At 49.7% G+C, this 27,329-nt stretch overlaps 1 protein-coding gene and 1 non-coding gene across 2 annotated transcripts in view; both read left to right on the top strand.

The window, feature by feature from the left end:
- The first annotated feature begins 203 nt into the window (after positions 1-203).
- The window catches only part of PADI2 (peptidyl arginine deiminase 2), a 63,684-nt gene continuing 36,558 nt past the window's right edge, over positions 204-27,329 (top strand). The window contains exons 1-3 of the mRNA XM_038746471.1: positions 204-354; positions 18,708-18,891; positions 21,868-21,940. Of these exons, the coding sequence (XP_038602399.1) occupies positions 263-354; positions 18,708-18,891; positions 21,868-21,940 (349 nt within the window). The 5' untranslated portion in view covers positions 204-262. The remainder of the gene's footprint in view (positions 355-18,707; positions 18,892-21,867; positions 21,941-27,329) is intronic.
- Positions 23,232-23,368, top strand: LOC119929384. The gene has a single exon (XR_005451510.1). It is a non-coding gene; the product is annotated as a small nucleolar RNA SNORA7 (small nucleolar RNA).

The raw sequence follows: 27,329 nt of genomic DNA, 5'->3' as shown, positions 1-27,329 counted from the left end.
CTCTCATTATTGCTGACTTGTACTTTCCAAGCGCTTAGTCCAGTGCTCTGCACACCGTGAGCGCTCAATCAGTACGATTAACTGAATGAAAAGGGGGAAGTCTTTGGGCCAAAGAGGGAGGAGCTGGTGTGGGGTCCCGCCCCTTCCAGCTGGTGGATAAACGGGCCACGGGGCGGCCGTGGCAGCGGTCGGAGCTGCTGCTGGGGAGTGGGCCGGCCTCACCTGGAGCAGCAGGCGCCGGGGGCGGGCTGTGGCTGCCGCGATGCTGCCGGAGCGGACCCTGCGGCTGCAGTACGGGAGCCGCATCGAGGCCGTGTGCGTCCTGGGCACGCGGCTGTGCATCGATGTCTTCAGGTCAGGATGGCTGTCCTCCCCGTCCCCGGCCATCTCAACTCAGCCCCTGAACCCTCAAATCTTCCTCTCCTGCCCCCCGACTCTGCATCCTGAAATGTCCCTCCCCTACACCCCTGGACACTCCCTCTCCTGCCCTCCGACTCCTGCACCCCTCGGCTCTCTCCTCTGCCTCCCCGACTCTGCACCCTGAAATGTTCCTCCCCTGCCCCCTAAATCCTACATCCCTGGGCTCTCACTCCCTTGCCCCCCCCCCCAACTCCTGCACCCTGAAATTTCCCTCCTCTGCACCCCTGGGCTCTCCCTCCCCTGCCCCCTGACTCCTTCATCCACGGGGTTCTTCCTCTCTTGCATCCCTGGGCTGTCACTCCCTTGCCCCCTGACTCCTGCACCCTGAAATTACACCCTGAAATCTCCCTCCTCTGCACCCCTGGGCTCTCCCTCCTCTGCACCCTGAAATTTCCCTCCCCTGCCCCCCCCCCGACTTCTGCACCCTGAAATCTCCCTCCCCTCCACCTCGACTCCTGCACCCTGAAATCTCCCTCCCCTGCACCCCGACTCCTGCACCCCTCGGCTCTCTCTTCTGCCCGCCGACCCCTGCACCCAGAAATCTCCCTCTCCTGCCCCCCGACTCCTGCACCCTGAAATGTTCCTCCCCTGCCCCCTAAATCCTGCACCCCTGGGCTCTCCCTCCGCTGCCCCCCGACTCCTTCACCCCGGGTTCTTCCTTCCCTATCCTCTGATTCTTACACCCCTGGGCTCTTCCTCCCCTACCCCCTGACTCCTTCATCCACGGGGTTCTTCCTCTCTTGCATCCCTGGGCTCTCACTCCCTTGCCCCCCGACTCCTGCACCCTGAAATTGCTCCCTGAAATTTCCCTCCTCTGCACCCCTGGGCTCTCCCTCCCCTGCCCCCTGACTCCTTCATCCACGGGGTTCTTCCTCTCTTGCACTCCTGGGCTCTCACTCCCTTGCCCCCCGACTCCTGCACCCTGAAATCTCCCTCCTCTGCACCCCCGGGCTCTCCCTCCCCTGCCCCCTGACTCCTTCGTCCACGGGGTTCTTCCTCTCTTGCACTCCTGGGCTCTCACTCCCTTGCCCCCCGACTCCTGCACCCTGAAATCTCCCTCCTCTGCACCCCCGGGCTCTCCCTCCCCTGCCCCCTGACTCCTTCATCCACGGGGTTCTTCCTCTCTTGCACCCATGGGCTCTCACTCCCTTGCCCCCCGACTCCTGCACCCTGAAATCTCCCTCCTCTGCACCCCTGGGCTCTCCCTCCCCTGCCCCCTGACTCCTTCATCCACGGCGTTCTTCCTCTTTTGCATCCCTGGGCTCTCACTCCCTTGCCCCCTGACTCCTGCACCCTGAAATCTCCCTCCTCTGCACCCCTGTGCTCTTCCCTCCCCTGCCCCCTGTCTCCTTCACCCCGGGGCTCTTCCTCTCCTGCACCCCTGGGCTCTTCCTCCCCTGCCCCCCATCTCCTGCACCTAGGGCTCTCCCTCCCCTGCAACTCCTGCACGCCCTGGCCTCTCCCTCCCTGCCTCCCCACCTACTTTCCTTGTTCTTCCCCATGCCCTTCAGCTCCTTTTCCTCCATCACCCCTCGCTCCCTCATCCCTCCTTCCCTTCCCTGGGTTCCCCCTTGTCATCATCACCCTTCCCTGCTGCTTCTCCTCAGTCACTCGGACCACTGCCTCCTGCCCCCGCCCCTGCTCCTGGGGGCTCAGGGCCAGCCGTGGTCCAGCTTCGTCTAGTCCCCTCTGCCACCACCAATGTGCCTGCTCCTCTTGTTCCTCTGCTCCCACCGTTATCCTGCCAAGAGCTATGCCTTAGAAAATACCCTTAGAGGTGGAGATAGCTGTTCTCCAGAGCAGGTGGGCAGACACCAAGGGGTGAGATTCGATCCTGAGAAAGTTAATTCGTTCATTCAATCGCATTTATTGAGCACTTACTGTGTGCAGAGCACTGGACTAAGCGCTTGGGAAGTACAAGTTGGCAACATATAGAGACGGTCCCTACCCAACAACGGGCTCACAGCCTAGAAGGGGGAGACAGACAACAAAACCGAACATGTGGACAGGTGTCATCAGAATAAATAGAAATAAAGCTAGATGCACATCATTAACAAAATAAATAGAATAGTAAATATGTACAAGTAAAATAAATAGAGTAATAAATCTGTACAAACATACATGCAGGTGCTTTGGGGAGGGGAAGGAAGTAGGGTGTGGGCAGACGGGAAGGAGGAGAGGAAAAAGGGGGCTCAGTCTGGGAAGGCCTCCTGGAGGAGGTGAGCTCTCAGTTGGGCTTTGAAGGGAGGACGAGAGCTAGCTTGGCGGATGTGCAGAGGGAGGGCATTCCAGACCAGGGGTCGACGGCGGGACAGGCGAGAACCAGGTACAGTGAGGAGGTTAGCGGTGGTAGAGGAGCGGAGGGTGCGGGCTGGGCTGGAGAAGGAGAGAAGGGAGGTGAGGTAGGAGGGGCCGAGGGGATGGACAGCCTTGAAGCTGAGAGTGAGGAGTTTTTGCTTGATGCGTAGGTTGACAGGCAGCCATCAGAGATTTTTGAGGAGGGGAGTAACATGCCCAGAGCGTTTCTGCACGAAGATGATCCAGGCAGCAGTGAGAAGTATAGACTGAAGAGGGGAGAGACTGGCCCCCGAGTGTGTCCTGTTTCTGGTCTTTGTGTGCTGATGTTTGACTATCTGACCTTCTGGCTTAGGACATGGTGCTGAGAGACCACCAGACTCACTGATGCCCCACTACCGGGCCTTGATCCGGCCAGTCGTGCAGGAAGTGATAATAATGATGATGATGGTATTTGTTAAGCACTTACTATGAGCGAAGCACTGTTCTAAGCGCTGGGGGGTTACAAGGTGATTAGGTGGTCCCACGTGGGGCTCACAGTTTTAATCCCCATTTTACAGATGAGATAACTGAGGCACAGAGAAGTTGTGACTTGCCCAAAGTCACACAGCAGACAAGTGGTGGAGAGGGGATTAGAACCCATGACCTCTGACTCCCAAGACTCTCTTTTTCCACTGAGCCACACTGCTTCTCTAAGTACTTGGTCCTCTCCCCGTCTGGCTCTGGGCCAAGGGCTGAGATGTAAGCACTAACTGTAGCCCAGAGATTAGGCCTCAGAGCTACCACCACATGCCAGCTGCTCCTCCTGCTCGTGTTTAGTGAGTTTGTAAACTTTGCTTCTCCAAGGGATTGTTTTGTGACCCTGGGCAGGTCACTCAACCTCTCTGTGCTCCTAGTGCCATGCATCAAGGCATTTCTTTTCAAACACTCACTAGCCCAGATCCCTCCACTACTATTCCTAAGCCTGCTCTTGGACTTGACACTTCCCCTAAACCCCTGCTCTTTCCTGCCCGCTCTTCCACCCTGGAACTTCCCTGGTCTCTGCCTGTCCATCCCAAGGTTAGGAAAATAGTAATTGTGGCATTTGCTAAGTGCTTGCCATCCAGCACTTAGAACAGTGCCCAGCGCCCAGAACAGTGCTTTGCACATAGTAAGCGCTTAATAAATGCCATCATCATTATTATTATGTGATGGGCACTGTACAAAGCACTGTGGTGGATACAAGCAAATTGGGTCAGACACAGTCCCTGTCCCACATGGGGCTCACAGTCTTAATCCCCATTTTACAGATGAGGTAACCAAGGCACAGTGAAGTGACTTGCCCAAAGTCACACAGCAGACAGGTGGCAGAGCCGGAATTAGAACCCAGGTCCTTCTGACTCCCAAGCTTATACTCGATCCACTAGGCCATGCTGCTATTCCAGTGGAGGGTAGTGCTCTATTTAAAATGAGGGTTGACCTTACAGTAAGCCCCCACTTGCAGAAGATAATACCCCAGCTCCTTCCTAAAGGAGGTGGAGGGAGGGTCCAAGGAGAAATGGCATGCCTTGAGAAAGTCACCTTCCTGAGGATGGATTTAGTTTTCCAAGTAGCTTGTCTGTCATGAATCAGCCTAATCCCATAAACCTCTGCTGTCACTGAATACTCTTGTTTACAGCTGTGCATATCTTGTCATCTTGAACCCTGATGAGAAGCCAGGCTGGGAATCAGGGGGTTGTTGGAGGGGTGGTGGGGAGAAAGAGAAGGAGCTTAGTACAGAGAAGCAGCGTGGCTCAGTGGAAAGAGCCCGGGCTTGGGAGTCGGAGGTCATGGGTTCTAATCCCAGCTCTGCCACTTGTCAGCTGTGTGACTTTGGGCAAGTCACTTAACTTCTCTGGGCCTCAGTTACCTCATCTGTAAAATGGGGATTAAGACTGTGAGCCCCATGTGGGACAATCTGATCACCTTGTATCCCCCCAGTGCTTAGAACAGTACTTCACACGTAGTAAGAGCTTAACAAATGCCATCATTTATTATTATTATTATTGGTCCCCTGCTGCCACGATTCTCCCTCGACAGAGGCTCCTCCTTCTCCCCTTATCCCCATTGGGACCCTGAGGCACTTGCCACCACCACCAGATCTTATAGGGTGACCCCCTCAACCAGGAGAAGATTATTTTGGGGAGGTAGTGTTTTGGTCGGTTGAGGGGGTGATCCCCACTGCCTCTGGGAGAACTTTCTCTTCTGCTGGGCAGAAGCAGGAGCAGTTCTCCTAGCTTTCTCCACTGGTTTTCCCCAAGATGGGGCCTGAGGGCAGAGTGAAAACACCTGGTGGTTTTCTGGGTTGAGGATGGCACATACAGCTGGGAGAAAGAGCCCTGGTCATCTTGGCCACAGGAGGGAGAGGGGGAAACAAGGCAGGACCTGACAGGAAAGCAGTATCTGAAGAAACTGTCTTGTTATGGGTTAGCCCCAGGCTGGTGGATGGATGGATGGATGGCCCTCCTTGGCTTCCAGGATGCTAAGTGGTGCCCTGTTACCTTACCACCAATGAGGGAGTCTCTGATGCTGGTTCCTCATCAGCCACCCCCCAAGGCCTGGTAGAACCAGATGAATTCTTTTCTCTTAGTTCAAGTGGACTCACATGGGGAAAGAGAATCCGAGGGGGCAGGAGCATAAACAAGGCATCATGAGTGTGGGCAAGGGATGTCTACAAAGTGTGTCAGCCTCTCTCACCCCTTCTCTGAGAACCCTTGATAATAATGATGGCATTTATTAAGCGCTTACTACGTGCAAAGCACTGTACTAGGCGCTGGGGAGGTTACAAGGTGATCAGGTTGTCCCACAGGGGGCTCACAGTCTTCATCCCCATTTTACAGATGAGGAAACTGAGGCACAGAGAAGTCAAGTGACTTGCCCAAAGTCACACAGCTGACAATTGGCGGAGCCGGCATTTGAACCCATGACCTCTGACTCCAAAGCCCGGGCTCATTTCCACTGAGCCATGCTGCTTCTCTTAATCCTGCTGGTGGCCCTGCCCTTCCCTCCAGTAGACACCCAAGGGGTTCTCCCCACAGGATCCACCAGAACCTGAGCTAATTCTCACTCATGTGTTCTTTCCCAGCAATTTAACAAATACTATTGTTAATACTCGTACTACTATCTCTCCCTCTAGACTGTAAGATTCCTGGAGAGCAGAGTCAAGGATGACACCAAGGTTGTGGGCTTGTGAGATGGGAAGGATGGTAGTGCCATCAACAGTGATGGGAAAGTCAGGGAGAGGGCAGGGTTTGGGAGGGAAGACAAGGAGTTCAGTCTTGGACGTGTTGAGTTTTAGGTGGCGGCCAGACATCCAGATGGAGATGTCCTGAAGGCAGGAGGAGATGCGAGCCTGGAGGGAGGGGGAGAGAGCAGGGGCAGAGGTGTAGATTTGGGTGTCATCAGCGTAGAGATGATAGTTGAAGCCGTGGGAGCGAATGAGGTCACCAAGGGAGTGTGTATAGATCGAGAACAGAAGGGGACCAAGCACTGAACCTTGGGAACCCCCACAGTAAGGGGATGGGAGGGGGAGGAGGAGCCCCCAAAAGAGACTGAGAATGAACGACCGGAGAGATAAGAGGAGAACCAGGAGAGGACAGAGTCTGTGAAGCCAAGGTTGGATAGCGTGTTGAGGAGAAGGGGGTGGTCCATAGTGTCGAAGGCAGCTGAGAGGTCGAGGAGGATTAGGATAGAGTAGGAGCCGTTGGATTTGGCAAGCAGGAGGACATTGGTGACGTTTGAGAGGGCAGTTTCTGTGGTAGCCATTCTGGGAGAGGACACCACCTCCCTTTCCCCAAAGAGTCAAGGTTTTGGGTGGAGCAGCTTGGGCCCTTGGGATCTGCACCTGATTCACTTTTGAGTTTTTGAGGTCGGGTGACTTTCTTCTGCCTCTGTTCATCCACCTGTGAAATGGTCTAAATTCATTCATTCAATTGTATTTATTTAGTGCTTACTGTGTGTTAAGTACTGTACGAAGGCTCTGATTTCCACCACTCCCTCCCTCCTTCCCTGTCCCTTTGAAGTCAAAGAGAACTTCTGGGGAGAGAAAGCCCAAGAAAACTTTGCCCCCATGGGGGGTGCTGCTTTCCCCAATAGCCCCGAGTGCCAGGAGACCAATCCACTCCCTCCTCCATTCATTCAGTCGTATTTATTGAGTGCTTACTGTGTGCAGAGCACTGTACTCCGTACAATATAACAAACATACACATTCCCTGCCCAAAATGATCTTACATTCGAGGGAATGATAACTATGGCAGTTGTTAAGCACTTACTATATGCCAAGTACTGTTCTAAGAACTGGGGTAAATACAAGTTAATCAGGTTGGACCCAGTCCCTCTCCCACATGGGGTTCACACTCTTATCCCCATTTAACTGATGAGGTAACTGAGGCCCAGAGAAGTTAGTGACTTGCCAAAGGTCACACAGCAGACATGTGGTGGAGCCAGAATTAGAACCCAGGCCCTCCTGATTCCTAGGCCCGTGCAGCATCCACTAGGCCATGCTGCTTCTCTATACTGGGCTAGTTCAGCCTGTCCCAGCTGGAGCGGCTGGAAGGGGAAAAAGCAGCACCTGGGGGAGGGTTAAATGGGGGGAGAAGAATGGGGACACTCCTACTCTGGCCCACCACCTACTCTTCCAACAGAGGCCCCCCGGCCAACGATTGGGAGGAAGCTGGAATTGGAGGGTATTTCTGGGGAAGGAAGCCAGGGCAAAGGAGCTGTTGGTACATTAAATGACACTCTCCCAATGAATATGGATCTGGTTTGAGTCCACTCTTTAGGCCTGCTGTGTCAGCGGCTGCAGCCAAAGGTGTACCAGTTCCTGGGCTGGTTTCTGGCCCAGTGAGGTTCTGGTAAAATGATCCAGCAAACACGAGCACCCAAGCTGCTCACGTTGCCCCTATAAATCACCCAAATGCCCAGACATGTTCAACCTTAGAAGGCAGGACCCTGGTTGGAGGTGTTCCAGGGGCAGGTGAGGTGGGGATGAGGTTACCACGAAGGGCCTGAGGTCTTTCCCAAGAAGGTGGCAGTCTCTTTGCCAACCCAGCAGACAGCTGTGTGCTGCCCCTCTTCTTCCAAGTTTGGGCAAGGAGTAGGGGGAGGACTCAAGCCCCACACCTAGGATTGAGCCAACCAGGGCACCAGGCTCTGACCTGCTTCTTCCTCCCTGGTTCCCTTGTCCCAGGAGCTCCCAGACCCCATGGGGTCTTCGAGGTGCAGTCTCCCAGCCTTCCAGAGTCTGTGGGTGGCTGGGTTGGAAAATTGATAGGACCCACTGAGTAGGGTGGATCATAGAAGGATTAGTCTTCTTGGTTTCACTCCATCTCTGATTCTCAGGAGATGTAGTCATGAGGATGGAGACTACTTGCTTAACAACTCCTGTGTTCTTGTTCTCCTTATCCCCCTGCCAAAGGAGACAGCCAGGGTTAGCCACTGTGGCAAACCAAGATCCCGAGGGGAGAATCAGAGAGGAGAATTTAATTGAAGGTGAGAAGGCATCTCTGCATTTGGAAAGGCCCATCAAGTCCAGCTCCCTGCCTCCAGGCAGGTGACATCCTAAACCCTTCAGGACAAGCGATTGCTCTTAAACTATCTGTCTTCCCCTGCTACAGCATAAGCTCCATGAAGGTAGGGATCATGTCTACTAACTCTAGTGCACTCCCCCAAGGGCTTCGCACCATGCTCTGCACACAGAAGGACTCAATAAATACCACTGATGGGGAGGGTTCAAGATGTTCAGGGAAAACATCATTCCTATTCCAGATAGGGAATTCTCCTTGGAGGAAAAATCCCCCCACTGCAGACCTTGTGTCCTTATTCCAACTTCACTCTGGTTCTATTGACCAACAGTTCAATCTGTATGAGGTTGAAAAGAGCAAGAAGGTGGGATCCAGGAGTCCTGGGTCCAGTCGGTCATATTTGAGAACTTAATATGTGCAGAACACTGTACTAAAGACTTAGGAGAGTACATTATAATTATTATTATTTTTAAGTGCTTACTATGTGCCAAGCACTGTTCTAAGCACTCAGATAGGTACAAGGTAATCAGGTTGTCCCATGTTGGGCTTACAGTCTCAATCCCCATTTTACAGATGAGGGAACTGAGGCCCAGAGAAGTGAAGCGACTTGCCCAAGTTCACACAGCAGACAAGTGATGAAGGTGGGATTAGAACCCACATCGTCTGACTCCCAAGCCCATGATCTTGCAACTAGGCCACGCTGCTGCTCTACCAATACAGGTGATAGGAGTGATCTCGGCCCTCAAGGAGCTTATAGTCTAATGGGGGAGATGGACATTAAAGTCAATTAATAGGGGAAGCAGCAGAGTATGAAGATCTGTACATAGATGCTGAGTGTAAGAGAGTATCTGAGTACTTCCACTGTTCAATGTGTCTTTTCCCACTCCCCCAAACATACCCCACCCATTCTAGACTATGAGCCCATTGTTGAGTAGGGTCCAGCTCTATATGTTGCCTACTTGCACTTCCAAAGTGCTTAGTACAGTGCTCTACATACAGTAAGTGCTCAATAAATACGATTGAATGAATGAATTCTCTGCCTCACTGGAGTCTGTAAGGCTGGTTGAGTTAATGCATATGGAACTGGCAAAGAATAACAATGTTCCAATATCTTCCTGCTTCCCCTCACTGCTTACTTACCTCTCCTCCTTCCTCACCACCTTCCATTCTTTCTTCTATTCCTCGTTTCTCAGGAGCATGGGGCTCCCTATTAAGATGTTGCTTTGCAATCCATCAGCATTGGTATTTATTGATCACTTGCTGTGTACAAATCACTGTACTAAGCATTTGGGGAGAGTACACTATAACAGAGTTGGTAGACCTGTTCCATTCCCACAAGGAGCTTGCGGAGTTGGAAGAGACATTAAAATAAAGATAAAGATCCCTGATTTGAGGCCCAGTTGGTTGAAGGAGATTTTGGAGGGATGGTGGTTGAAGTCTGCATTAAGCCCTGGGCAAAACTGAGCATCCAGTGGACAATGGGCCCTTTTGAGGACTAAACCCCCTCTTGGAGCACAAAGCTAGCCATCCATAAAGGGTGAGAATCAAACCTTAACCAGCAAATTGAAAAAGGTAAGCGTGTTTCTCTCCCAGTGCCTGTCTATTACCTGGAAAATGAAGGGCAGACTGACTAGGAATACATCATAGGCTTTCCCAAGTCTAGGCTAAAGTGAAAATCAGCCATTTAACAACCCCCTTGCTGTAACTTGTTCCAGAACTGATGTATCAGGGGATAATGACACTTTCCATAGGGTTAGCAACTAGTGGAAACCTTAAGGTGAGCATCAAAGAACTATTTGAGGCATCTTTAGAGTCCCAAATGACCCAGTAGGGAGCAGAAAACTTATACAAAAGGGAATGGGACACCCAGCATGTGCTAGAACTCATGCATTTATTAATCTGTAAGGAAACCGAATCTGTCTGCAGCCCTGCATCCTCTGCTACGGGTGGGCTGGGGGTGTTTTTAGCAACAGCAAAGGCAGGGCAGCTATTTGGGCCCTGGCCAGCAGTCTGGAGCCAAGCAGCTGCCTGGGAAGTTTCCGTGGAAGAAATTGTCCACACTTCCAACACCTGAGCCCCCTTCTAAGCCAGGAAGGGTGGGAGTGAAGGCTGCGGCGAGCTGTGACATTCCACAAAGGCTTTGGAAACCACTGGCCAAGGAGCTAAGACCCAGAGAGGAGTACACCAAAGTTGGGAATTCTAATTCATTCATTCATTCATTCAATCGTATTTATTGAGCACTTACTGTGTGCAGAGCACTGTACTAAGCACTTGGAAAGTACAAGTTGGCAACATATAGAGACGGTCCCTACCCAACAGCGGGCTCACAGTCTAGAAGACTGTCTAGAAGACTAATACTTATCAGCCCCTGACATTTATTCAGCACTTAGTGTGTGCCAAGCTCAGAGAACTGTTCTGAGCACTTGGAATAATGCAACAGAGTTGGTAGATGTGATCCCTGCTTTCAGTCAAGCTGGGAGAGTGGATACTAAAATACACTTCAGGTAGGAGAAGGAACTGAGTATAGGTATGTGTTCCACAGAGTGTAGAGGGTACAGATTGAAATGCACAGATGAAACAGAAGAAAGGGAGAATAGGGTGGGGTGATGAGCAGTTAGTCAGGGAAGACCTTCCAGTGAAATGAGATTTTGGGGGGGGCTTTGAAGATGGAGAAATTGGTAGACTGTCCAGACGGGAGGGAGGACATGGGCAAGGAGTTGACAGCGTGAGAGGATGAATAGGTTGGAGTTAGAGGAGATGTCTTGTCCCAGCTCACTGCTGAACAAAGTTACTCCTAACCATATAAATGATCATGCACTGTGCTCTGCCCTTGTTGACCAATTTCCCTCCCATCCCCACTCCCCTACCCACCATTCTACCTCCAATACCCATCTCCTAGACCAACAATATCCGCATAAGGTGACAGAGACGAAGTCTCTGTGCATTCTCAGGAGGAAAGTTAGGTATGTTTACAAGAACATTCACCGGTATCCCTAGTCTCACCCCTTTCCCTGCCCCTCTCCATTCTCCTCATCCCGATGGCAGGTCTGTCTCCTTGCAGCTGACCCTGCAGCACCGTGGAGCCAAGTCACCCCATCTCTGTTGATGTGGAAGCCTCCTGAGGGTGGGAAGCTCCTTGAGGGCAGAGATTGAATCTACTTAATCTAATGTATGGTCCCCAACACTTACTATAGTGCTCTGCATCTGGTAATCACTCAGTCATGACCATTGACTGGGGCCGGGTCATTATGTTGTGAACACCATCGGAGGTTCAGTTGGCCTTGGCAAAGACAAACGTGTTGATTGCCAAGGGTACCATCTGATTCCTGCCATCCTGCTTTTTGATGAAGCAGCATGGGGCCTAGTGGATAGAGCACGGGCCTGGGAATCAGAAGGACCTGGATTCATTCATTCAATTGCATTTATTGAGTACTTATGGTGTGCAGAGCACTCTAAGTGCTTGGAAAGTATGAGTCAGCAACAAATAGGGACAATCCCTACCCAATAATGGGCTCACAGTCTAGAAGGAGGGAGACAGACATCAAAACAAGTAAACAGGCATCAATAACATCAATATAAATAAATATAATTATAGATATATACATATCATTAATAAAATACATAGAATAATAAATATGTACATATATACACAAGTGTTGTGGGGCAGGGAGGGGGGTAGACCAGAGGGAGGGAGTCGGGGCAATGGGGAGGGGAAGAGGAGCAGAGGAAAAGGGGTCTTAGGGAAGTAATCCCAATTCCACCACTTTGGTAAGTCATTTAACTTCTCTGTGCCTCAGTTACCTCATCTGTAAAATGGGGATTAAGACTGTGAGCCATATGTAGGACATGTGTCCAGCCTGATCTACCCCAGCGCTTAGAAGAGTGCTTGATACATAGTAAGTGCTTAACAAATACCCTTATTATTATTATCATTATTATTATTATCATGCTCATGGTGGGACCCACCCCAATCCCAAAGCCTCCCTCAGTGCCCACAGGCCAGTTTTGGGGTGGCAACCACCAGCCTCCAGCCCCCTTCCCTTGAGTCCTGGCCATCCGGAAAGGCCACCCTCTACCCCAAACCTTTGGATTGTCCTTTGGGGAGCTGGACAGATGCCCTGTCCTGCAGCATTGCTAGCAGCTTGTCGCCCCGGCCACCCAGCCCTAATGTAGTTTTGCTACCATGGGGCAGGAGGGCAGAGAGGAGAAATCTCCCAGGGTGAAGGAGGAGGAAGAGGCTACTGAGACAAACTCAGGGCTGGTGTTCACAAAGCTCATCTCTAGACTGTAAACTCATTGTGGGCAGGGAATGTGTCTGTTTATTGTTACACTGTACTCTCCCAGGAGCTTAAAGAAGCATCATGGTGTAGTGGATAAGGCACTGGCCTAGGAATCAGAAGGTCATGGGTTCTAATCCCAGCTCTGCCACTAGTCTGCTGTGACCTTGGGCAAGTCACTTCAGTTCTCTTGGCTTCAGTTATATCATCTGTAAAATGAGGATTGAGACTGTGAGCCCCACATGGGACAGGGCCTGTGTCCAACCTGATTTGCTTGTATCCACCCAAGCACTTAGTATAGTGCCTGGTACATAATAAGCACTTAATACCACACTTATCATCATCATCATCATTATTATTTAGTACAGTGGCACACAGCTAGAGCTCAAAAAGTATAATTGATTGAGCGAAAGACTTCCAACATGTGGCTGCCTGTCTTGAGAAGGATGCCTTCTGCAGCTGCTGATGGGGCTCTGGTTAAATAATAGGGGAAGGTGGGGGCGGTCATAGGGTCAAACTCTCTATCCATGACTGCCACTCTAAAGGTTCCTAAGAGTCCCCTGGCACAGTACGGCAAAAGAAGAATCTTTCATAGGAGCAGACCAATGGATGAAATGAATGAGCTGTGCACCTTCTCCCTGTCTACCCCCAAAAGATCGTATTTAATATTAATAATGAATAATTATGGTATTATTCGCTTACTATGTGCCAAGCACAGTTCTAAGATCTAGGATAGATACACACTAATCAGGTTGGACACAGTCCCTGTCCCACACAGGGCTGACAAACTTAATCCCCATTTTACAGATAAGGTAACTGAGGCAAAGAGAAGTTAAGTGACTTTCCCAGTGTCACGCAACAGACAAGTGGTGGAGCTGGAATTAGAATACAGGTCCTTGTATATACCAGGCCCATGCTCTATCCATGAGGCCAGGCTGCTTAAAACCCAGTTAAATTATTCAGCTCTTCACATCAATTAATCATATTTATTGAATGTTTACTGTGCACAAACTCTGCACTAAGCACTTGGGAGAGAACAATGTAACAGTTGGTAGACATGTTCCCTGTTTATTGTTGTATGTTTATTGTTGTACTTCCCTTAGTACAGTACTCCATGCACAGTAAGCACTTAATAAATATGATTGAATAAATGAAAGAATGGCCACAGTGAGCTTACAGTCTAGAGTCATATGTATTTATCTCTGAGGGAGAAATCAATAAAGGGTATTTACTGAGCACTTACTATTTGCAGAGCACTGTACTAAGCACCTGGGATTGTACAATGCAACAGAGTTGGTAGACACATTTTCTGCTCACAAGGAGCTAACTAGGCATTAATCTCCCATTATGCAGATAGGAAAACTGAGGCCCAAGGAGGTTAAGTGATATATTCCAGGTCACAAAGCTAATTGGAGGTAAAAGGGGGATGAAAATACTTCTTTTTAAATTTCTTCCTCCCCCAGTCTAATGGCTGTTCCTGACCCGTGGCTCAGTGAGAAGCAGCGTGGTTCAGTGAAAAGGGCCCGGGCTTTGGAGTCAGAGGTCATCGGTTCAAATCCCAGCTCCACCGCTTGTCAACTGTGTGACTTTGGACAAGTCACCTAACTTCTCTGTGCCTCAGTTACCTCAACTGTAAAATGGGGATTAAGACTGTGAGACCCCTGTGGGACAACCTGATCACCTTGTAACCTCCCCAGTGCTTAGAACAGTGCTTTGCACATAGTAAGCGCTTAGTAAATGCCATCATCATTATTATTATTATTATAACATACCACAATGGCCCAGATTGCTGGGAGTAAAAAGAAATGATCCCAGGCAATGTCACACCTGGTGTCTCCCCACTGTTAGAGTGGTTAAATCCAGATTTTATTAGGAGGTCATCCGGGAAATTCAAGCCAATATGTCCGTGGTGGCGGTCCTGCTGGCTTTGAGCACCCAGGATCGCGAAAAGGCCAACTTTGGGTGTGCTGAGTGGGTGGGCAGGCACAGACACAGAGTCAGCCCGCTGGCTCTAGTGGAAACTGCCCTGAATGGACAAATCCACCCAGGGCCAGTGACCCAGGAGAGGAGGACACCAACCCCAAGCAGACCAGCTCGCCCTGTGCTGTGTCTCTGCTGGGACCGCCAAATAAAGCAGCGGAGGGCTGCCCCTCACCTTTCTTCCCCACCTCACACTTCACCCTTGGCCCTGAGGCGACCAGACTTCTGCCCCAAGGCCTCCAAAACCTCTGGCTTATCAGCTACAGCAGGCAGCGTTTGAGGGGACCAGCGGAGCCCAGGCCGAGGGCTTTACTGGTCCTCCAGGGGCTCTGTCTCCGACTCCTGGCACCCTCACCCGTGGTGGAGGAGCTTCATAAAAGTGAGAAAGCACTAGAGGAAGAGGATTTCATTCAATCATATTTATTGAGCGCTTATTGTGGGCAGAGCACTGTACTAAGCACTTGGGAGGTACAAGTTGGTAACACATAGAGACGGTCCCTACCCAACAATGGGCTCACAGCCTAGAAGGGGGAGACAGACAACAAAACAAAACATGTAGACAGGTGTCAAGTTGTCAGAACAAATAGAATTAAAGCTATATGTACATCATTAACAAAATAAATAGAATAGTAAAGAGGTACACGTAAAATAGAGTAATAAATCTGTACAACAGAGTTGGTAGACACATTCTCTGCTCACAAGGAGATAACTAGGCATTAATCTGCCATTATGCAGATAGGAAAACTGAGGCCCAAAGAGGTTAAGTGATATACTCCAGGTCACAAAGCTAATCGGAGGTAAAAGGGGGATAAAAATGCTTCTTTTTAAATTTCTTCCTCCCCCAGTCTAATGGCTGTTCCTGACGTAACATACCACAATGGCCCAGATTGCTGGATCTTCAATTCTTTTTTCAATTCTTTTTTTTTCCTTCGGGAGTAAAACGAAATGATCCCAGGAAATGTCATGCCTGGTGTCTCCCCACTGTTAGAGTGGTTAAATCCAGATTTCATTAGGAGTGCTGTGGGGAGGGGAAGGAGGTAGGGTGTGGGGGATGGGGAGGAGGATAGGGAAAGGGGGGCTCCATCTGGGAAGCCCTCTTGGACGAGGTGAGCTCTCAGTAGGGCTTTGAAGGGAGGAAGAGAGGTAGCTTGGTGGATGTGTGGAGGGAGGGCATTCCAGGCTAGGGGGAGGACTTGGGCTGGGAGTTGACGGCGGGACAGGCGAGAACGAGGTACAGTGAGGAGGTTAGCAGCAGAGGAGCGGAGTGTGCAGACTGGGCTGTAGAAGGTGATAAGGGAGGTGAGGGAGGAGGGGGCGAGGTGATTTCAGCTTCAGTTGCCATGGCTGACAGGGCTCTGGCACCTTCTGGTGACTCGCACTTGAATTCAGATTGTATTTTCAAGACACAGAAACTCCTTGTGTCTTGCGGGCTACAGTCTGGGCAGGTGATCTGGCACCAGACCATCCCCAGGAGATTGTTGCTTCTTGTCTGACCTTGGCCTGCTCCTCCACGGGTCTGGATGCTAGGGAGCAAGTGCCAATATGGGGCTGGCAGCTTCTCTGGCCTGAGAGGTCAATAAATGGTGTTTATTGAGCACCTGTTGTATGCCGCACACCGTACTAAGTAGCTGGGAGAGTGAACTAGAGTAAGTAGACACAATCCTTGCCCCTCAGAAAGCTGACAATCCAGCAGATGCTAATGAGCAACTTGTTTCAAGGGGCCAGAGAGGAAGTTATGGGCAGCAAACTGGACGTGGACAGGCACTGTCTTGGACCCTTTCCCCACCCCTGCCTCCTTCCACGCTCCTTAGCCACATCACTGTTAGAGATAATAACAGTACTTATAATGATAATTGTGGTATAAGTGTTTACTATGTGCCAAGCACTTTACTAAGTGCTGGAGTAGATACAAGCTAATCAGGTCAGACACAGTCTCTGTCCCACGTGGGGCCCACAGTCTAAAGGGAAGGAGAGAACAGGTATTGGATCCCCAATGAACAGATGAGGAACCTGAGGTAGAGAACAACTAAGTGACTGTCACAAGATCATACAGTAAGTAAGTAGTGGAGCTAGAATTAGAACCAGGTCCTCTGACCCCCACACCCGCACTATTTCCATTGGAGCATGGGACTTCCTTGAGTATTGAGACTAACTCTGTTGTAGAAAAGCAGCATCGCTTAGTGGATAGAGCACGAACCTGGGGGTCAGAAGGACCTGGGTTCTAATTCTGGCTCTGCCATGCGTCTGCTGTGTGACCTTGGGCAAGTCACTTCACTTCTCTGGGCCTCAGTCACGTCATCTGTAAAATGGGGATTAAGAGGGTGAGCCCCATGTGGGACAGGGACTGTGTCCAACCCAATTAACTTGTATCTAACACAGTGCTTGAATCAGTGCTCTGCACACAGAAAACGTTTACTAAATACAACTGAATGAATGACTCATAATAAGCCCTTTACAAGTACTGTTGTTATTACTACTATTATTATTAAATAACTTGTGCTCAGAACATCTTACTGTAGACTATATTGTAGCACTGTATGGGGATGTAGCTTGTATGAGGCCCCGGGTTCGATCCCCGGCATCTCCAGTTTAGGTTTTTAAGCAGCGTGGCTCAATGGAAAGAGCACTGGCTTGGGAGTCAGACATCATGGGCTCAAATCCCAGCTCCGCCAATTGTCAGCTGTGTGACTTTGGGCAAGTCACTTAACTTCTCTGTGCCTCAGTTACCTCATCTGTAAAATGGGGATTAAGACTGTGAGCCTCACGTGAGACACCCTGATCACCTTGTAACCTCCCCAGCGCTTAGAACAGTGCTTTGCACATAGTAAGTGCTAAATAAATGCCATTATTATAGAAAAGCAGCGTTGCTCAGTGGAAAGAGCCCGGGCTTTGGAGTCAGAGGTCAGGGGTTCGAATCCCGGCTCCACCAACTGTCAGCTGTGTGACTTTGGGCAAGTCACTTCACTTCTCTGGACCTCAGTTCCCTCATCTGTAAAATGGGGATTAAGACTGTGAGCCCACTGTGGGACAACTTTATCACCTTGTAACCGCCCCAGTGCTTAGAACAGTGCTTTGCACGTAGTAAGCGCTTAATAAATGCCATTACTATTATTATTATTATTATTATATAAGCTCATTGCGGTTAGGGAATGTGTCTGCTAACTCTGGTATTGTACTTTCCCAAACGCCTAATAGAGTGCTCAGCACGTAATAAGCACTTAATAAATACAACTGATTCCTGACTCCTCCCCCTCCACCCTTCCTTTCCTCTAACTTCTTTCATCCTGGTGCTCATTCCAACATGGAGCATTTTCCCCAAATCCAGTGCTCAGAGCCTCAAGATAAGAAGCTCCAGACCCTCAGACTGGCCTCTTCCCCTTCTAGCCCAGTAGGAGAGACAATCCTCCCAGGGCTTTGAGGTGCTAAGCTCCAAGTACTGAATGACAAAATGATCTTCCTGGGTCTAAGGTTTCAGCCCTTGATTCCAGAGAATGGCTCCTAGTTAATGATTCTCATTATTCCCAAGCCCAGATGGCTTGGGCAGGCTCTATTCGCTCACACGAAACAAAAAGGCAACAACAGCAGCAACGGCCAAGAGGATGAATGTAGCTCTTTGTGCTGCTCCTTCCTGAAATGGCTGTTTTTCTACTTGGAGCCAGATTTGATCTCGGGTTGCCGGGGAGGGGAGTTAATGGGGAGTTGGGGTTGGGACTCTTTTCTGAGCTGTTGTGTTTGGGATTGGCAGGGACCAAGAAGTGGGGAGCATCCTCCACCCTGGTCCTACATCTTTCTCAAATATCAGAGGAAGGAATAATAATAATGATGATGGCATCTGTTAAGCGCTTACTCTGTGCCGAGTACTGTTCTAAGCCCTGGGATAGATATAGGGTAATCAGGTTGTCCCATGTGGGGCTCACTGTCTTAATCCCCATTTTACAGAGGAGGTAACTGAGGCCCAGAGAAGTTAAGTGACTTGCCCAAAGTCACACAGCTGATAAGTGGCAGAACTGGGATTAGAACCCAGGACCTCTAACTCCAAAGCCCATGCTCTTTCCGCTAAGCCACGCTGCTTTTAACAAATACCATTAAAAAAAAGATGGGAGGCTGTCAGGCAGAGGAAGAACTCCCGCTTGTCCGTGTTTTCTCCCAACACCGTTTCTTGACCCAGGGGTTCCCCCCATTTCCTCTGTTGCAGTGCGGCTCCGGCTGAGGCCCGGACCTTTGGCCTGAAGTACACAGCCGGGGTGCGGGTGGACGTGGTGAAAGATGGGCAGGTGGAAGAGACAACTAGAAATGGCAAACAGCGCTGGGCCATCTCCTCCGACACCACCCTGAGCCTCAGCATGAACCAAGCCAGCGCCGAGGCCAGGGACCACAAGGTAGGGCAGCCAAGAAGGGCCACTTCCTTCTCCTCCCTGGCTCCCCATTCGTGCCATGCAGACGCAGTAGCCGGTCCCCACCCACCAAAAGCAATCCAGAAGACCGGCCCCCTGCCCCGTGTGTGTTCCAGTGTACCCAGTGGTCTGGGGGCAGTAGCTGGCACTGCCCGAGGAAGGAACCACCGCTGCTGAGCTCTATCTCGGCCCTGCCCTTAGTCCCACACCCAGTGACCTCACCCAACTAGCTTCCTGTGATTGGCGAAAACTTCCCTCTAAAAATCTCCCTCTCTCTCCCAAAGCAGGAATCACCCAGTGGCCTCCTGACCAGAGTAACTTCAACCTGGCATTTTCTGAACCCAGTTTTATCTGGTCTCCCAGTATAGAGAGATGCTGAGACACCCATAGGGCCCCTCCTTCTCTGAGGAGGCTTTAAAAGAAATGTTTCATACCATTCATTCAGTCAGTCCTATTTATTGAGCACTTACTGTGAGCGGAGCACTGTATTAAGCACTTGGGAGAGTACAATACAACAATAAACAGTCACATCCCTTGCCTACAATGAGCTTACAGTCTAGTGGTGGCCTCCTCTTGGTTAATCTTCCACCTCCCTGATCCTAGTTAGCATCCTCTCACCTGAGGATCAGCTCTGCAACAAGGAGAAACTCCCCTTCTCACTCTGCGGCTCTTCTCAAGAGGAGCCTGAGATGGAGGCTGAGGACGCTGTGGAGCCCATGAGAAGCTGGCTGGGTGACCAGGACCCCTGAGTTTGGCTCCCAGCACTCTTTCTTTCCCACAGCTGAGTGGACGGTGGTCGGGGGAGAGAAGTTGCTTTCCCTCCCTTGGCCTCAGTTTCCCTCTCATACAGAGGAAAAAAGGGATCTGCCAATAGAAATAATGTTGTTGCTAGAACTTATCAAGTTCTCCTTCACAGGGAAGCAGTATTGCCTAGTGGATAGAGCACAGGCATGGGAGTCAGACGGACCTAGGTTCTAATTCCAGCTCCGCCACTTATCTGCTGTGTGACCATGGACAAGTCACTTAACTTCTGTGCCTCAGTTTCCTCATCTGTAGAATTGAAATTTAAGACTGTGAAGCCCATGTGGGACAGGGACTGTGTCCAACCTGATTAGCTTGTTCTACCCTCAGCGCATAGAACAGTGCTTAACATATAGTAAAAGCTTAACAACTGTCATCATTACCATTATTATTAAGAAGCTAGGTGCCGAGACTAATTGATGCTCTTTCTCCCACTTGAGCCTTGGTTTGAGCTCGGCGTTTCGGAACATCAGGCCTGTAGATTCCTCACTGTGCCCCTGATGTTTAATTTTCCAATATAAAATCCTACTTTCCCAATCTCCAGCCCTCAAGGAAGGGTCTGAATCTTCAATCGGATCGGACGGGAAGAGCTTCCGACTTAAATTGGAGTGACCCAGGCTGGGATCGGCCGGCAGGACTTTTGCTCAAGTGTCTGGTTTCCTGCCTAATAAGTAGGGTGACCTATTGGAAAGACCATGGGCCTGAGAGTCAGAGGATCTGGGTTTTAATCCCAGCTCTGCCATTTGGCTGCTGTGTGACCTTGGGCAAGTCACTTAACTTCTCCGTGCCTCAGGTATCTCACCTGTAAAATGGTGCTTAAATTTTCCATCCTCCAATTTAGACTGTGAGCCCTACATGGGACAGGGACTGTCTCCAACCTGATAAACTTGCATCTGCCCCAGTGCTTAGAACAATGTTTGACACATATTAAGAGAGAGTAACAAATGCCATAAAAAAAACCTCTGCTCACTTAGGCACAGCCCTACTTCAGTCACTACTGGTTCTTCAGAGGAGAACCTTTCTTTACAGGAGCAGCGTGGCTCAGTGGAAAGAGCACGGGCTTGGGAATCAGAGGTCATGGGTTCAAATCCCGGCTCCTCCGCTTGTCAGCTGGGTGACTTTGGGCAAGTCACTTCACTTCTCTGGGCCACAGTTACCTCATCTGTAAAATGGGGATTAAGATTGTGAGCCCCACATGGGACAACCCGATCACCTTGTATCCTCCCCGGCGCCTAGAACAGTGTTTTGCACATAGTAAGCGCTTAACAAAATACCAAAATTATTATTATTATTATTCAGAGTTCTCCTTCGGCAGTGTTGTGGGGCAGAAGTAGGTGGGCACTTCTCAGGGACACCAGATGACTGGGACAGCTGACAGTTCTGGCAGGGACTCTTTCCTGCCCCGAGCTAGCCCTCTGCTGCCCCACCCTTTCCTTTCCTTTCAGGCAAAAAGCAGAAGTTGGAGGAGCTGTAGAATAGCAACTCTGTGGGGACCTTCAGTGCAACTCCAGATAAGCAGCAAAACTCATTCAGACACACAAGCAACATTGTGGGGTAGAGTCTATCCATGGCCAGTGCCCGTAGCCTAGCCCCTCTATATTGCGGCCCACAGACGAGGGGTTTTCCAGCCTGCCCTTCACCCTGGGGAGTACAGCCTCTTGAACCACTTTCCCTGGCTCACCCTGAGCAAGTGTTCCTGGAATTATTACTCTATTTATTTATTCTATTTGTACATATTTATTCTATTTACTTTATTTTGTTAATATGTGTTTTGTTTTGTTCTCTGTCTCCCCCTTCTAGACTGTGAGCCCACTGTTGGGTAGGGACCGTCTCTATATGTTGCCAACTTGTACTTCCCAAGCGCTTAGTACAGTACTCTGCACACTGTAAGCGCTCAATAAATACGATTGAATGAATGAATGGAATGCTTCCCTAGGTATAACTGGTTTTGTCTTGTTGTCTGTCTCCCCCTTCTAGACTGTGAGCCCGTTGTTGGATAGGGACCGTCGTTATATGTTGCCAGCTTGTACTTCCCAAGCGCTTAGTACAGGGCTCTGGACACAGTAAGTACTTAATAAATACGATTGAATGAACGAATGAACTGGTCACATGACCCACTTCCCTGATCACCTTTCTCTCTCCCACTGTGTGCACCCCCAGGTTACTGTCAGCTACTTCAGGGAGGAAGGGGGCATACCAATCGACCAGGCCGGGGTCTTCCTCACCGCCATCGGTAAGTGTGAGAGGGTTGATTGGGGTTCCTCCCAGGAGGATTTCCGCCCCCCGTCTGGAGTTTTCCATCACCAGCTCCACCCTGAAGAGTCCTGCACTAAGCACTAGGGTAGACATGTTAATCAAGTTGGACTATATGTTGCCAACTTGTACTTCCCAAGTGCTTAGTACAGTGCTCTGCACACAGTAAGCGCTCAATAAATACGATTGAATGAATGAACACTGTCCCTGTCCCACACAGGGCTCTCAATCTTTTACAGATGAGGTAACGGAGACACGGAGGAGTGAAGTGACTTGCCCAAGGTCTCAGAGCAGACAAGTGGAGGAATTGGGATTAGAACCCAGGTTCTTCTGACTCCCAGGCACATGTTCTATCCATAAGGCCATGCTGCTTCTCAATAATAATAATAGTAATAATGGCATTTATTAAGCACTTACTATGTGCAAAGCACTGTCCTAAGCACTGGGGAGGTTACAAGGTGATCAAATTGTCCCACGGGGGGCTCACAGTCTTAATGCCCATTTTACAGATGAGGTAACTGAGGCACAGAGAAGTTAAGTGACTTGCCCAAAGTCACACAGCTGACAATTGATTTTGCTGTGGAATTATTCACCTCCTTCTTTAGTTTACTGCCTGTGAGTTTTCATATAGAAAATATTCAGGCTGGATCTGCCTTAATAAATCATCCAGATAATCCAGCCCCTCAAAATACTTTGGCTGAAATTACCTTCTAGACTGTGAGCCCGCTGTTGGGTAGGGACCGTCTCTAGATGTTGCCAACTTGTACTTCCCAAGCGCTTAGTACAGTGCTCTGCACACAGTAAGCGCTCAATAAATACGATTGAATGAATGAATGAACTGGATAGGCAGTGTGGCTTAGTAGATACTGCATGGGCGTGGGAGTTAGGAGGTCATGGATTCTAATCCCAGCTCTACCACATGTCTCCTATGTGACCTTGGGCAAGTCACTTCACTTCTGGCCCCCAGTTCGTCATGTGTAAAATGGGGATTAAAAGTGTCCCTGTGTGGGACAGGGACTGTGCCCCACCTAACTAACTTGTCTCTTCCCCAGCACTTAGGACAGTGCTTGGCACACAGTAAGCATTTAACAAGTACCATAATTATTATTATTATTGTTAGGTATTATTATTTGTTAAGCACTCACGGGGCAAGCACTGTAGTAAGGTCTGGGGTAGAAACAAGCTAATCAGGGAAGACAGAGCCAGACTTAGTACAGTACTTGGCCCAAAATAAGTGCTTAACAAATATTATTATTACTACCCTGAAATCCCCCCTTCAGGGTCACATCTGGAGAGTTCCCAGTACTCTACCAATCTTGACTACAGGAGGGAGAGTGAGGCAGAGGCCTATCCATTCCATCCCTAGCTTGGGCAGTGGCTAGCGAGTGGAAGGCAATCTGCTAGAAATCAAAACTCACCTGTGCTGGGCAGCAGCGGCATGGGAGAGAAACAAGGGCGAAGACTCAAGTTTACTGCACAGAAGGAGGCAATGGCAAACCACTTCTGTATTTCTACCAAGAAAACTATGGTTACACTACCAGATCAATTGCAGATGGAGGTGGGGTGTTCTGGGAGAGATGTGTCCATGGCGTTGCTGTGGGTCGACGGCATAAGAAAAGACCCTGAAATCAACTCCTTTCTTCTCCTCCTCTCTCCCCACTCCCTACAACAACCAAGCAGGGCCAGGTCTAAGTTGACCAGATGTACCAGCTTGGGTGGGATGGTCATACTTTTCAGTCTTCTACTTCGTGACCCAAGAGGGCCAAGGGGATGATCCACTGAGGCTCTGGCTTTTGACCAGAGTGGCAGGAGAGAAAACCCCTCGGCTGCTACAGTGGTGGCCACAGCCGCTGCCCCTGAAAAAAGAGGGGGAGGAGGAAGAGGAGGGGTACCGCGATGCATAACTGCAGGCCCCACTGTAGCTGAGCTGGCCTTCCCAGGCCGGGGATAAGAGCTCCTGGCCCCGCCAAAGGAATGTCACCCAGCTGCTGGAAAAGTCGGGTCCGATGTGACTCCCGTGGTTGATGATGAAGATGGTATTTGTTAAGCACTTATTATGTGTCAAGCACTGTTCTGAGCGCCGGGGTACAAGCTAATCAGGTTGGGCACTATCCCTGTCCCACCTGGGGCTCAGTCTTAATCCCCATTTTACAGATGAGGTAACTGAAGCAGCGAGACGTTCAGTGACTTGCCCAAGGTCACACAGTGGACAAGTGGAGGAGGCAGGATTAGAACTCAGGTCCTTCTGACTCCCAGGCCCATGCTCTATCTCTAATAATAATAATAATTGTGGTATTTATTAAGCTCTTACTATGTGCCTAGGACTGTACTAAGCGCTGGGCTGCAGATATAGTCCCTGTCCATCTTGAGTCCCTGTCCCAGTCTAAATCCCCATTTTACAGATGGGGTAACTAAGCAAATCAGGTTGGAGACATAGTCCCTGTCCCTCTTGAGGCTCCCAGTCTAAATCCCCATTTTACAGATGGGGTAACTGAGGCCCAGAGAAGTGAAATGACTTGCCCAAGGCCACACAGCAGACTAGTGGTCGAGCTAAAATTAGAACTCGCTATTATTATTATTATATATTGGAATGCCCTCCCTCCGCACATCCGCCAAGCTAGCTCTCTTCCTCCCTTCGAAGCCCTACTAAGAGCTCACCTCCTTCAGGAGGCCTTCCCACACTGAGCCCCCTCCTTCCTCTCCCCCTCCCCATCCCCGCCCCCCCCCGGACTTACCTCCTTCCCTCCCCACAGCACCTGTATATATGTATATATGTTTGTATGTATTTATTACTCTATTTATTTTACTTGTACATACTCTGTTTTATTTTGTTAATATGTTTTGTTTTGTTGTCTGGCTGCCGCTTCTAGACTGTGAGCCCACGTTGGGTAGGGACCGTCTCTAGATGTTGCCAAGTTGTACTTCCCAAGCGCTTAGTACAGTGCTCTGCACACAGTAAGCGCTCAATAAATACGAATGAATGAATGAATGAACTCACGACCGTCTGATTCCCAGGCCCATGCTCTATTCACTACACCAGGCCTGTCTCTAGGCAACGAGAGAAGCAGCATGGCTTAATGGAAAGAGCACGGGCTTGGGAGTCAGAGGTTGTGGGTTCTAATCCCAACTCCACCACTTGTCAGCTGTGTGACTTTGGGGAAGTCACTTAACTTCTCTGTGCCTCAGTTACCTCAACTGGAAAATGGGGATTAAGACTGTGAGCCCCATGTGGGACAACCTAATTGCCTTGTATCTACCCCAGCGCTTAGAACAGTGCTTGGCACATAGTAAGCGCTTAATAAATACCAACATTATTATTATTATTATTATTATAATGCTGTTCCCTAGGCCATGCATAGCTACACTGGTCACCAAGCTCAGAGGGATGGCTGCCCAGTCCAAATGCCATGGTGTGAATCCCAGCCTCCTAGGCCCTGCTGGTGGTGCCACCTTGGTAGCCCGGGGCCTCTGGCTGGTCAATCAATCAATCAATCGTATTTATTGAGTGCTTACTGTGTGCAGAGCACTGTACTAAGTGCTTGGGAAGTACAAGTTGGCAACATATAGAGAAAGTCCGGGCTCACAGTCTAAAAGGGGGTCCTAGTTGGCAGAGGGGAACCAGGCTGGCAGAACTATTTGGCTGGTTTCATACCAGTCCATCCGGTTTTCAGTTGGTTCATCTCCCAGGATGGTGACGGATGTGGAGCCAGATTCTTCATTTGTGGAATTTTTCCTTTTAACACTTCTGCTCCTGCTCCTGCCCTCAAGTCCAGGGGTGTCTGGGCAAGGGGGCCTATGTTTACTGGGACTGGGGAGTGGAACACAATGGCCCTGGAACCAAGTGGGGTTGGGGGTCCCAGTGTCAACAATCAATCAATCAATCAATCGTATTTATTGAGCGCTTACTGTGTGCACAGCATTGTACTAAGCGCTTGGGAAGTACAAGTCGGCAACACATAGAGACAGTCCCTACCCAACAGTGGGCTCACAGTCTAAAAGGGGGAGACAGAGAACAAAACCAAACATACTAACAAAATAAAATAAATGGAATAGATATGTACAAGTAAGATAAATAAATAAATAGAGTAATAAATATGTACAAACATATATACATATATACAGGTGCTGTGGGGAAGGGAAGGAGGTAAGATGGGGGGATGCCAATTTGTACTTCCCAAGCGCTTAGTACAGTGCTCTGCACATAGTAAGCGCTCAATAAATACGATTGATTGATTGATTGATTGAGAGGGGGACGAGGGGGAGAGGAACGCACTCTGTAGAGTTCATAGGTTACCTCAGGATCAACAGGGAGCTGTCCCACATTTGCAAGTGCTTTCAGCATCACCCCAGCTTGGGAGGCAGGGACTTGTCTGGGCAACAGTAACACAAAGGATCCCCATTGGCAGGGTCTGGGGTTCTGCCTGCCCCTCGCTCTGCCCCTCACTCTGCCCCATTCATTCATTCAATCGTATTTACTGAGCACTGACTGTGTGACAATACTGTACTAAGCACTTGGGAGAGTACAATATCACAATAAACAAACACATTCCCTGCCCATGATGAGCTTACAGTCTAGAGGGGGAGACAGACATTAATACAAATAAATGAATTCCAAATATGTACATAGGTGCTGTGGGGCAGGAGTGGGGGGTGAATAAAGGAAGCAAGTCGGGGCGCTGCAGAAGGGAGTGAGAAAAGAGGAAAAGAGGACTTAGTCTGGGAAGGCCTCTTGGAAGAGATGTGCCTTCAATAATCAATCAATCAATCGTATTGAGCACTTACTGTGTGCAGAGCACTGTACTAAACACTTGGGAAGTACAAGTTGGCAACATATAGAAACAGTCCCTACCCAACAGTGGGCTCACAGTCTAGAAGGGGGAGACAGAGAACAAAACCAAACATATCAACAAAATAAAATAAATAGAATAGATATGTACAAGCAAAATAAATAAATGAATAAATAGAGTAATAAATATGTATAAACATATATACATATATTCAATAAGGCTCCCTTGTTCTGCCCCTCACTCTGCCTGCCCCTGGCTTCCAATATTTTTCTCCCCTCTCTGAGTTCCCAATAGTCTGTTCACATTAGGCTCCAACTTGTACTTCCCAAGCGCTTAGTACAGTGCTCTGCACACAGTAAGCGCTCAATAAATACAACTGAATGAATGAATGAATTAGGCTCACCCCTAATTAGCTGAGATTAGCATGAGCTGCCAGGAAGGAACAGGGCCCGGGCACGCTTTCCCGGGGAAGCCGGGGATGAGAAGGTGAGAAAGCGAACCCTGCCACCCTCCTGTGGGGCAGTCAAAAACTGAACTCACTGCCCTGGGCCACGGCTGCTGGGGGCACGGGCCATTTGGCTG

The sequence above is a fragment of the Tachyglossus aculeatus genome, chromosome 5, assembly GCF_015852505.1.
Source record: "Tachyglossus aculeatus isolate mTacAcu1 chromosome 5, mTacAcu1.pri, whole genome shotgun sequence".
Taxonomy (NCBI): Eukaryota; Metazoa; Chordata; class Mammalia; order Monotremata; family Tachyglossidae; genus Tachyglossus; species Tachyglossus aculeatus.
Note: the sequence above shows the minus strand (reverse complement) of the source record. Positions and strands in the feature narration are given on the sequence as shown.